The 12,174-nt window shown below is 41.0% G+C and overlaps 2 protein-coding genes across 7 annotated transcripts; one reads left to right on the top strand and one right to left on the bottom strand.

Moving 5' to 3' along the window:
- Positions 1-485: 485 nt before the first annotated feature.
- Positions 486-2,056, top strand: LOC306977258 (intracellular hyaluronan-binding protein 4.S-like; the record flags this gene model as incomplete). Its single annotated transcript, XM_079575464.1, has 7 exons — positions 486-714; positions 926-1,061; positions 1,120-1,260; positions 1,326-1,397; positions 1,459-1,533; positions 1,595-1,769; positions 1,832-2,056. 7 exons carry the CDS (start codon positions 486-488, stop codon positions 2,054-2,056), a joined length of 1,053 nt encoding a protein of 350 aa, XP_079431590.1.
- Positions 2,057-2,612: 556 nt separating this feature from the next.
- Positions 2,613-11,976, bottom strand: cdc14b (cell division cycle 14B). 6 transcript variants are annotated; one of them, XM_079571837.1, is made up of 15 exons: positions 11,656-11,976; positions 10,466-10,556; positions 9,916-9,991; positions 9,697-9,789; positions 9,513-9,589; positions 9,187-9,253; positions 8,960-9,110; positions 8,653-8,883; positions 7,411-7,549; positions 7,165-7,333; positions 6,980-7,077; positions 4,097-4,138; positions 3,924-4,019; positions 3,546-3,702; positions 2,613-3,014 (listed from the first exon to the last, which is right to left on the bottom strand). In XM_079571837.1, exons 1-15 carry the CDS (start codon positions 11,762-11,764, stop codon positions 2,994-2,996), a joined length of 1,617 nt encoding a protein of 538 aa, XP_079427963.1. In that variant the 5' UTR covers positions 11,765-11,976; the 3' UTR covers positions 2,613-2,993. The 6 variants fall into 6 exon arrangements, 4 of the variants coding, with proteins under 4 accessions (XP_079427963.1, XP_079427964.1, XP_079427962.1 ...); XM_079571838.1 differs by lacking the exon at positions 3,546-3,702 and adding an exon at positions 3,108-3,170 and having other exon boundaries at positions 11,656-11,973; XM_079571836.1 differs by lacking the exons at positions 2,613-3,014; positions 11,656-11,976 and adding an exon at positions 10,718-10,971 and having other exon boundaries at positions 3,353-3,702.
- Between the last annotated feature and the right edge of the window lie 198 nt (positions 11,977-12,174).

Below are 12,174 nucleotides of genomic sequence, written 5' to 3'. Positions count from 1 at the left end.
TGTGTGTGTATATAGGCTACACATATATACACATAGGCTACACATACACACATACATACATACATACATAGGCTACATACATACATAGCCTACATACATACATACATACATACATACATACATACATACATACAAATACTTTTTTTCTCGAGTATTTTTGGGGCTATTTTACCCACCGTTAAGACGACGTGAGCGATATGCGCAGTGGAGCGGAGGCCGACGCAAAGGGGGCGTGCTCACGGTTCACACTATGGTTCACACCTGCAATCATTTAAGTTTGCGGAATAGCAATAGCAGTCAACTCATTTGAGTGTTCGTAGGAAACGCGAACTTGGCATATCGTACGCGAACTTTTCTTTTTGCAAGCCTGTTTGTTTTTCTTTACAAGTTTAGTTTTTGCAAATTATAGCCCATAGCCTATACATATTATGCCGTTTTAACTCCGGAGGATTCTTATACACCTCTCTTCATAACATCAAGCTAAAATGCTCCCGGATGAGTATGGGTGCGTCGTTGCCAACAGGTTTGGTAATCTCCTCGATGATGATGATGTTGACCCCTTTGACCTCTTAAACGTGGCTGAGGCTGAAACGGATAAGAATAAAAAGAAGAAGAAAAGGCAAGAGGAAGACAAGAAGAGCAGACAGAAGAAGCCTGCCCAGAAGGAGTCCCAGAGGGACAGGCGTGTCGTTGTTGCTCCAGAGCCAGTTCAAGGTAACTATACTCGCTCTTTTTGTTTTCCGTGTGTTGTTGACTGTCGCGGGGTGTTTTGGTGGAACTAGTAGGCCTCATCACAAATTATGCCAATGGCATCCGGCAATGGTCTTAGGAAAGTGCTCTTTTAAATTCTATATGGAGAATTTAACATGTGGTGCATTTTGTTGACTTACTGACCATTACAATCAAATGAATCTTGTGTATATAGTCCACAAGCTGCAGACCCGTGCTGGTCCCTTGACTGAGATGGCTGAGGAGGAAGGTCACAGGGCCATGAAGAGAACTGCTTATGGGGAAAGGAGAACCTACTCTGATGGTGCGCCACAGGAGTTTTCTGTGCCTAGGTAGGACATTAATTTACTTCAGAATTTGAATGTCGACTAAATTTAAACTTCTCCTAAGGCCATCATATGAAGATAGTGATGTCCGTGTCAGAGGCGGCTTCAGAGGGGGGAGAAGAGGTGGTGGAAGAAGTGGCTTTGTCAGGAACCCTGACAACTTCACCCTGAGGAACAAAAGAGAGCATGATCGACACAATGGATCGTAAGCCTTTTCGTGACTCCAGATCATAGTCCTGGTGTATTTGGGCTTATCTGTATTTATTTCAGGGGCTTCTCCTCTGAGGAAAAGAGAGGAGGCAGGGGGGCCTGGAACTGGGGTTCTGTTGAGGAAGCTGCATGGTGAGTTCATTGTAAACAAACAATGCTTAACACTTTTAACATGCATTTTTTAATGTCTAAGTGAGTTGATGGAGGTGGCAGAAGCCTCTAAAGGGAAATCAGAGGAATCCCAGTCACCACCAGATGAGGGGAATCGGTAAGTAATGCTGTGTACTTGTTAGGGCAAATTTAATTGTAACATCTTTTTTTTCTGACAGGGTAATGCAAGAGGAGGAAGGAGAAGTGGTTGTTCATGTTGCTGTAGAGATGTCTCTGGATGAGTGGAAAGCCCTACAGGAGGTTAACCGACCCAAAGTGGAGTTCAACATCCGCAAAGCAGAGAACAAAATTCCCTCAAAAGCTAAAGTGATCCATGAGTCCAAGCATTTGGAGGTGGGAACTCTCATGTCATTGTACATTTTATGTATAAATCAATTAAATTGCTTGTCATTAAGAATCTGAAGAATGATCTGGAGGATCTGGGTGAGGAGGGCGTGTTCCTGCGCCGCTCAGTGAATGACATCACCTCACTCATGGACATTAATTTTGGGAGTCTTGGAAGGCCCAATCGTGGTGGTCGAGGCAGGGGCGGACCAAGAGGAGGAGGAATGGTGAGGGATGGTGTGACTGTTCAGAGGATGAGACCTGTACCAGAAGTGGTAAGGAAATATATAAGGTGAAAGGCACTTTATAAATGTTTTTAAAAATGTTCTACTTTTAGGGGGACATTTTGGCACCCGACCCCTACGATCCTGAAGACTTCCCGGCGCTATCGGCTGGTCAATAATCTGGTTGTCATGCTCCTGCAGGGAACACTGGTTGCACTTAAACACCTGGTAAATGACACTGTTTCATATGTGCAGTTCTTAAGGTTTGCGTTTTTATGCAAGAGTTCTGTTTTGTTGCACTGAAGACACTAAATATCTATCTGCTGGAGAATAAAATACTTTGCAAGTGTATGGTCTTGCTTGTCTGTATTATATTTGAAATTGCAGTTAATTGTAAGTGCTATTTTCCAAATAACAATTAAAAGTAAAAAAACATCTATCTGGCGTGACAGGCCATTGAGGTTGTGTTGCCTGAAAGGATGTCAGCCCCCCCAAAAATTCCAAAGCAGAAATTACTTGCAATATTTTATTATAAAGATGTGTGCTTTTAGTAAATACATAGTTGGTTATGACCCATGATAATATGTGGCCCCTTTAGGACCATTACTAATTAAGAACATGATTTCAGCATTGTACAAAATATTTACAAAATACTAATAATATACATTACAATTTCCAAAATCATCTGAGCAAACTATTGGATAGTATATAGAGGCACTAAACATTAAAACGTTTAAAATGTATTTAAAAAAAAAACATCTTACAAAATGTGTGTGGCGGCTTTCCTTTCGTCATAATTCATAACAATTCACTGCACAGTGTTCATTTTGGAGAAAGTGGCAACTCACATTAATGCCAGAAGATCAATAACTGCTACTGCATGCCTACATCTAAGCAGTAATAAAAAGGCAAAGCAGTTTCCAGATACATGTCATTCAGTTGAAATAAAAAGCAATATGCGGCTGACAAATGACGTGTAAATCGGCAGACTCATCGAAGGAGAGGCGCTCTAGACTTGGGTATGGAGTGACTGAAAAACAACATGGTCACAATTAATACAACACTTACCAACTTCTGGCTCAATTTATTTAATAGCATTTACAAAACAGAAGCGAGTAATTACCAAAGTCTAGAAAATCGCTTTGATTGCAAAGTGCGGACTTTACGTTCTTTGGAGACAGTGCGTCTAGGTTTAAGAAAGAACAAAGTCAAGATGAGCAGATTGTGGCGTGCATTAACATACATTAGATAGGCAGAATGGAGAAAAAGAGGCTGAATGCCAATCCGAAGAAGCTACAGCCAATCATGGTCCATTTTAAACCAGCAAAAGTGGAGGAAGAAGCAAGAAACATACATGTATCAGCTTAGTACCACATTCACCGGCCATAGAATAAGAGAAGGAGAAAGTATGCAGAATCCCTAAACTTGTATTTGTACAGAACAGGAGGCAAAGTGCAAGAATTTAATGCCACAAGTGTTAAATACAGACACCAATTTAGCAGGCCTCAACCATGTTCGGAATAAACACAGTAAGCCTTAGGATGTAGTGTTGGGCGCTTGCCTGCAGATGAATCTGTGCCATGTTTAAGTTGAGTGGCGTGCCTGGGTTGGCACTAGCCATGTCCCTATGGCTGGCACACGGCTCAAAGCACATGGGGTCTCCAGTCACTACATGCAAGTTGCCTAGGGACCTGGCCAGCCTGGTGCTGCACAGGGAGCTAGCAGAGAGAAGGGAACTAGTTACTTTACATTTACATGAGTGGCTATAGCTTCTTGGTTGCCTTTCTTTATTTAAGCAAACTGCAACTGGTACATAACACAGGCAATATATAAATATGTATTTAATTCAATATAATATATGAAGATAGGATATTTTAAATCATAACAAAAAATATAGCTATGCCATGAGCTGTTCTGTGCCTGATACCAATCCACTAACCTGCTGCTCAAACCACTAGATGGCATGGAAGTCCTCGTCCTCTTCCTGCTGTCGGAGTGACCGGACAGAGCCTGTAGGCTGGCCTGCAAGACCACTCTAAAAAAAGAGACACACAGCACAATTACATCAGACACGAGTCAGTGAGACGTCTGCATGTTTGCTAACTTTTCTACCTCGGAGAGTGGGACCTTGTATGGATCTTATTCTCTTCTAGTCTGGAACACAAGAGATAAAACAATTGAACAGTGAGACATTTCAAGGAGAGCTGGAGTGAAGGACAAAATAGAGAGAGGAGCAAGATAAAGCAAAGTACACAGCCAGATGATATTAGTAAAGCCAGGAATGTTTCGGAAAAATCCTGAGAGCAGGTAACTCGCTCAAGACAGGTCTATGTAATTTCCTTTGTCAAGAGGAGTGCCTCTCGTTAGTATTCATACACCTTGAACTTTTGCACATTTTGTCATGTTTACAACCCTAAACATAAAGATTTTATTTTTATTTTTTTACTGAACGTTCACACACAAGTAACAGACAACTGTGAAGTGAAAGCAAAATGATACATGATTCTGTTATTTTTCCAAAAATAGAAAAGTGAAAAGTGGGGCAATCTTTAGGGTTGTAAACATGACAAAATGTGCAAAAGTTCAAGGTGTATGAATACATCATTTAAAGTTGGCACAGAAATCATAAGGACCAGCAAAGCCATAGAAATAAGGGTGCGGGGGTGAAAGGGCAATCTATTGAACTACAATCTTCACATGATGCCAACTTTTACTACTTTACTTAATTTAATCTACCACATTCAAACGAAGAAGGAGGATGATTTTGAACCAGTGTCTAATTTGACAAGGGAATTGAGAAATATGCAGTGCTCACTTACAGCATTTTTACTTCAGAAGGGGCAGGTTTTGGGGGGGTCTGACGGATGGCAGAACTCATAGAAATCCTAACCCGTCTATACTGAAATGCAGGATGGAAGAAGGGAAGCCATACACAATCCACCACAGGGCAAGGCTACACAGGGAGGAGAGCAGCATGGCTACCAGCCATCTGAAAGGAGGACAAATGCAACAAGAGCAAAGGCAAATAGGAAATAAAAAAAAAAGACAACACAGAGACAAAAGCTGGGTTGAGACTGTCTGATGTTGTGTTTTCCCCCTGAGACTGGATTAGATGAAGTGCCCTTTACATATAGTGTACTTTGCATTTCAATTTTAGCTCAACACCTGCTGGCATCTGATGCATAAACATAGCTAAACCAACTAAACAATCTTAAGTTAAAAGTTAACAGGGATTTTTTACAAACAGAATGTGAGTAGCAAAATTTGAATCAGCTGCTAAATACCCTGCGTGAATCAAAACATTTTCTATAAAATATCTTAAGACCTTATTTTATTTGCAGCACTTTCTAATATACTCCTAAATTTACACCATGTAACTTTAACACACAATTTCAACAAACACATTTTTTTTCCAAAGTTAGGTTTTCATCAATCCAGTCACAAAAATAATGGAAAAACAAGACAACAGAAGTGACAGTGAACCCGGCCAAACTTTAGTTACATGTTAGACAGAAACATAGACCCACATAGAAATGTGTCTGTACATGCAGATGCAAGGCCATGTAAGCGAGCTGGAGGAGATGAACACTTTCCACTGACCAAGCGCCAGTGGAATGCAACATGCACTTTAGGAAACAAGCAGTGAAGCTGCACAGTGAAGTTCAGCAGATATTCACATACAGTCACAGCAATGCCTACATTTTAGCTTAACTTTTGAGGGCTACAACAGTTTATTATTGGAAACATATGTTTAACTTATTCAAAACAATAATCTTCTGATGTATAAAGTGTGCATGAAAGAACTTTAATTTGAACTAAGAAAACCAAGCCCTAAAACAGTTAATTCAACTAATCAAGGCATTTATGCAAAACCTTGACAAGTTGAATAAATAGCAGCATTAACTCAAAAAGCCTTGTTCTACGAGAGGCTGACACACAGTGTGGAAATGTAATGCATCCAGTAAGTGCATTTTCACACACAAGACCGAACAAAGAAAAACGTTTAAAAAGGCCACATGTAGCCATAACATTCAGTGCCTTAGCCACGATTTCTACAGGAAGAGGATGTCAGCTTGAAAGGAAGTGACATGCACTTACCTCCAGAATACAAAACCTGACATGCACTCTCCCCACTCTCCCTCTGTGCTATCTTTTCAACGGCAGGCAGCACACAGGCCACACTGGCCCCATGAGGCTGCAGCAGAACACTACCACCTGCCTGCCATGGGACAACAAAAGCCAAAGCCAAATGGGTACGTTGGCAGAGGCCAGTCAACCATCTTCAGCTGACACCCAAGCTTCCATGGCTGGATTCACAGAGGCACAAATGATCCCCATCTATCAGACTGCAGATGACCTAATCTCAGCAGAGTGTATTATGGAAGGTTGTCATGCTTAACCAAACAAAAGCATTATATTAAATCTTTGGACTTTCTGTGCTGTATCATTTCTAATATGCTTGGCATTTAATGAGTTCACAACTCTACAGTTCTAAAAGCAAAAGAGCAATACCAATGTAGCATCCTTTTTAACAGACTTAACCGTTCATGCAGTGACATTTACACCTCATCCTGAAGCCTGCACTTGCAACGCTTTTTTAAAAATCTTAATTTTGAAAACCTGCAGGATTAATATTTGCACAATTTTGTGTTTTGTTTCTACTTTTGTGCCTTTCCAAACCCAGAATTTCAAACAAACCGTATGGAAGACTTTGTGTCAGACTCAAGGTCACTCATGATGTCAATGGTATATGAGCAATTGTGCCCACAATGTCCCAATGTAATGCTCAGACAATACAATACTTGCTTCCTACAAAGACAACCTAAAATATCAAGATGGTATCACGAAACGTTAAAACAAAATTGTACGGAAAGATCCATAGTAGCTTGTTATTAATAAGCAATGTTTCTTAAGAGCTGTTGAAAAAGACACTTATTACAGCACTATCGAACATGTGTTGCCCACGAGGAGACTTGCACATTGTCATGTACTTACGATAATGAACCTGTTGAAGATCTGGCCTGCCTTTTGCTTTTCAGAGCTCGCAGTTTGTCACCCTGCGTGAGGCCGTTTCTCTCCTCGTCATCAATATACTAAACACAGAGATATCAGAATCAGAGAATCAGACTGCGGCATCGCCTACACTTTGGATTACGTGGTTTACTTGACACAAAACTCACCTGTTCCATGTCGCTTTTCTTGCACGATCTGTTCTTGTTGGTCCCGTTGATGGTGATGTCATCCACTCCGGACAGGATCCTCGTCACAGCCACCCTTCCATTTTCCCTCTCATTTTTAAGCATCTTGTCCCGGAAGACATCGCCCTCTGCCCACAGACTGTTCTGCTTCCTATCATACAGTATTGGCTCAGGGTTAATGGTTAAGTAGTTTGATTATTACCACACAGGTGTAGATCAAACACTTACTCTGCAACAAAGTTCTGCTGTGGGCCAATAATAGACCCCGGTCGACAGATCCGTATCCAAGCAATGGCCTCGGCAGCAGACAGCCGATAGTGTTTCATCATGTAGCAGGCGATTAGCGTGCCAGTCCTCCCCAGACCAGCTAAAAAGGGTCAAATAGATTCCTCTCATCAGATTTCTTTTTTTTTTTTTTACAACTTCAGTACAGAGGGATGGGGAATTAATATTTATAATTAGTGTACTATCCTTTTACTTCTAAAGTAAAAAAATCTGACCTCCATGAACAAGGTTAAGTCCCACATTAAAACACACCTGTACAGAGCTGCCTCGTCTGCCTCTTAAATTACCTTTTTATCTGCTATCGTTATTACTCTCTTTTAATTGTAAGGTGACTTTGGATGTTAAGAAGGGTTTGTTTGGTTTAGGAAAGTCAGAATCATGATCATGATCATCAAATACTGTTGTAATTCCCAGGTAATTAAACCTGCATTAGCAGATTAACAATCTTTGGAAATTTATTTATCAAAGGTTTGTGAAGCATTTTAGTTTGTATCCTAATGGTCTTTTATAATAAACAACATTGTATTAGGTAATGCAAATTCACTGAAGCCTTCGATCTAATTGGGACTGATAGAACTGTTTCTTTTTGTCATAAATTAATAGGCATCCATCTTAGAATTGTGCAACATTCCATTTTTAGCTGTATTTTTCTAAAATTACTTCCATTTTATCCTTGTTTTGGTTCTGATTTTGTGTTTGTTTTGACACAATTTCACGACAAAACTACAATTTCTTACAATTTCTTTAAAGGGACTATACAGTTTAAAAATGTTAAAATTTCGTATTTTCCTCCCCCTACATGTTCCAGCCATGTCCTAATGTGTAGAATGAGCTCAGACCTGTTCACCACAACTGCCTTTAAAATCCTGCACTGTCACTCAGAAAGTTGTTACTTTGGGTCCGAAGTGCCGTCATGCACGAGCTTAATATAAAAGGTGCAGTTCCACGTTTGACCTGAGGTGGCAGTAGTGAGTATGAAATGGCAAACTTGCATCTAGCCCCTTTAAATGGAATGAAAAATACTGTTTTGCATATATTTAGGTGTATTCAATATTGTGCTGCCCTACAATTGATGGTTTAATAAATGTTTAATACATTTAAATTAAATAAAAACTAAAAAACTAAATGACATTCTCTCTGAAGCTACCCTCAAGCTTATTCCCACGCACTCATACTGGATTATACCTTTACAGTGAACTGCGATGCCTCCTTCTGCGTTCTCACAGATGTTGAGAAACTTCCTAACAATGGAATCGTTTGGAGTGCTGCCATCAATGAAGAACAAGTCGTGGTGTTCAAAGCCCGAGTCTGTGAAGCGCCTGGCATCATACATCTTCTTGTTTAAACGGACAACAGAGGTGATGTTGTGTTTCCGAAAATAAGGAATGTAGGCTTCGGGTGCGTGGAGAGGGTACCCTGAAGACAAAAGCAAATAATCAGAAAACGCACATTAGACCTACACAAGTATTTGAAGCTTTCAGTGCCGCAGTACCATTCTCTATTTTGCTCTTGGGATGGGGCCCACTGAAGGCAAGAAACTTCCCAGGTATAATCCAGTTGAAGTCTCCATTTTCAGCTCGCTCGTAATGCTCATACTCTTCCACGTCAAAGTTGTCAAAGTTGAGCCAGCCAAATTCAAGGGCCTAGAAAAGATACATTTCATCAGAAGCTTGACAAAGCAAATCGAGATGTTGCGATTGGGATACAATGCAATAGTACCTTATGAACAGCCCGGAGGCAGTCTAAAATATTGAGATTGTACATGCACGATCCAAAAGAGGCATCTCTGGGGATACAAACATAGTCAAGAATGTCAATCCTGTTAAAATGCCATCACAAAGATTGAGCATTTGGATGTTGTTAGTTTAAAGTAAATGGGTTAATAATAATAATAATAATAATATACACGACCATTAGCACTATTATAACTGCTACAACTGCACTCTATTACACTATGTCCACAACTAAAATACTTCTGTTTGTTGTTATAACTACCAAAGCAATTTCTATGACGGTGGCATGGTGAAATATATACTCTCTCGTACCTAAATGGCATATATGTTAAATTTCGTGATACCAAAAGATCATAGGCTTCATCAGGAGTCATGTTCAGATGCATTACCTGGAAAGAAAATAAGGAAAGACATTGTTTATAAAGTACTCGAATTACATTTTCTGATGACGTTTTATTATTGTGATATAATTAATTTGTTATTATGATGTACTTACTGCATAGGAACCGATTAGATAGGCAGCATTGGCTTGTTTCTTCTGATCTCCACAAGTATAAAATATGATTCCCTTTCTTGAAACTGCCATGGACTGTTAATATGAAACATTGGTCAAAGTTTTAGTTTTTGTAAAAAAAAAAAAGTATATATTTTAAACATGTATTCAAGCTAAGTATATTTGGATGATCATATATCATAGTTGCAAAGTCTAATTTACCTTAAGCTTCTTTGTCAGCTTGCAACAAAAGCGATAAAACATAGCCAGGTTGAGGGGGCCAAAGTCCGCATAGAAGCTGGGGGACAGACAAAAAGGTGTGTCAGGGACCTGTGCTATTTTTGCACTCAGCAACTGTCTCTGGGGATGCCATGCAAGAATCTGCGACTGACAATGTGAATATGTTTGGGAGGTGGTGCACCCTGGGTAGGGTCCATAATCATTTGTGAAATGCAACCTTACATTAAAAAGCAAGATCAAATAAAATACATTACGCATACAGCGTTTCGGTAAAGCCTGTGCAAGTCGGTGCATTACACTTGCACAGCTGTAAGGCCATTCCATCAGAGAACATGGCCTTTAGTATTAAGATACAATGCATCTGGGCTCTTTCATTACTGGCGTCATGTGGGTGCATGGCTGAAGAATGCATAAACAAATCTAAAACTACTAGAGCTAAAAAAAAATAAAAAATGCAACTTTAAGATTGTCATGTTGTCATATTCCCACACTGGAGAAAACAAAACAACCTCGTGGGGCTTTAAGAACTTACTTCTCATAAGCCAGCTCTTCATCTATGCAGAAACAGTGGCGGTCCGCTGTGCTCTTGATCTTTTGCTGGAGTATGGCGAAGTACAGTTGATCTGGAGGACAAACAGGGGAGGGGGGGAGGAGGGGGAGAGCCACAAGAAAGAGGCGGTTAGTACCATTTGTTCGTGTCCCTTTAACTGCGTCCCGTTAACCTAAACTGGGTCAAATACTGTCTTAAACTGCATGTAGCCTATAACATTTTGTTGCACCCTACCCTTGAGGATCTCAATGCATCTTGCAGAAACGTCGTCCGAAGTCATCTTCCCCCCACTTCTGAACATGTTTTGCCAAAAAAACGCAGAGGTCAAAATTCTTTAGAAAGACTTTTTCATAGCTGTCCAGTGGTCGCTTGCAAAGCCTTATGGGCCTGTTAGAACGAGTCAAAACCAAATCTGATGTAAAATCAAAAATTGTTTTCTAGCTGAGGAAAGTTACCAGCCGAGGAGAAGGGAAGGGACATTCGCAAGTGCGCACTGACTCCGCTGAAAATGAGCTCACAGTGACGCCTCCCCTTGGGCGTTTTTCGCGATACTATTGGCTGAATTATATGCTTAAGCCGTGACTATTGGACACATGGGATGCCACAGCAGCCTAAACCCGCCCCTTTTAGTTTAAAGTTCTCTTCAGAAGACACATGATAGGTCCCGGGCAAAGTGCCCAAGCGGTTGCTAGGACAATCCCTCAGCCAGTCAAATTCGTGATTTTCACTTGGTTGACCCTTCCTTTTCAGGCTCCAGCTGTTGAGGGATGTCAATAGAGAAAATGTGATACAACAAGCATAGTTTGGTGCTTTGTTAGTTTTACAAAGCGCGTCCTATAATAGTGCATATAGTATGTTTTGCTTAGGTTTTGTTTTGAATCGGTGGGACAAATAGGAAACTCTTCTACTGCACGCTTCGTGAAGCACAGAATGGCCTTGGTGGGCGCGCTAAGCCTCTGCAAAGGTTTCAGGGATAGGCCGTCACAATCCCATGTATTAGTCTACTGTTAAAGGACAGATGGTGTCGCCACTGTGAGACACAATGTAAAATAAAGTCATCTATTTGTCCGTGACCTTTTACAACGCCCCCAGTACAGAGAGTGGTACATTGGATGTCCGTGCGTGCCAACTAGGCTTGAAGTTGAGCGGGTTCACTGCGCAGACCCACTTACCTGTTATCTCAATGTAAATATCAGAGCTTGGCTCCGCCTCTGAGCTGTTGTGAGCTCCACAGCGCTTTTTCCTTGACTCGGCTCGTCTCCGCTCGCTCTTGCGCTTCATTTTCACCTCAGCGCTGCGCAGTCGACATTTGGAGGCGCTGAAGCGGCCTGTCCCCGTTTGCCCCGCTGTGCTATTTGGACATGTTTCGCTGTGCTGCGCCCGGGGTGATCCGGATGGTTACGTGTTCTGGATGTGCCGTGGCACCTTTGCCTGCTGCTCTCTCTGGCTGTGACGTATCCAGCATGGGAAGGTCTCTGAATCCTGAATGTGACGTATCAGCGCAGATGTCCAGTGACTGAGCTTCACTGTACAACTGCAGCTTATACAGTCTATCTTACTGCTGTGAATATCCAGCTCTGAGTCTAAGCACAACAAAGCAATTAAGATTGTGAATATAGCATCAGCATAATGCAGTCAAAGTTTTGCCTTGCATCTCTTTATTTATACACATACACACATAAACAAGCCCA

The sequence above is a fragment of the Gobius niger genome (genome assembly GCF_951799975.1).
Source record: "Gobius niger genome assembly, chromosome: 1".
Lineage (NCBI taxonomy): Eukaryota > Metazoa > Chordata > Actinopteri > Gobiiformes > Gobiidae > Gobius > Gobius niger.
This window is presented reverse-complemented; position numbering and strand designations above follow the sequence as displayed.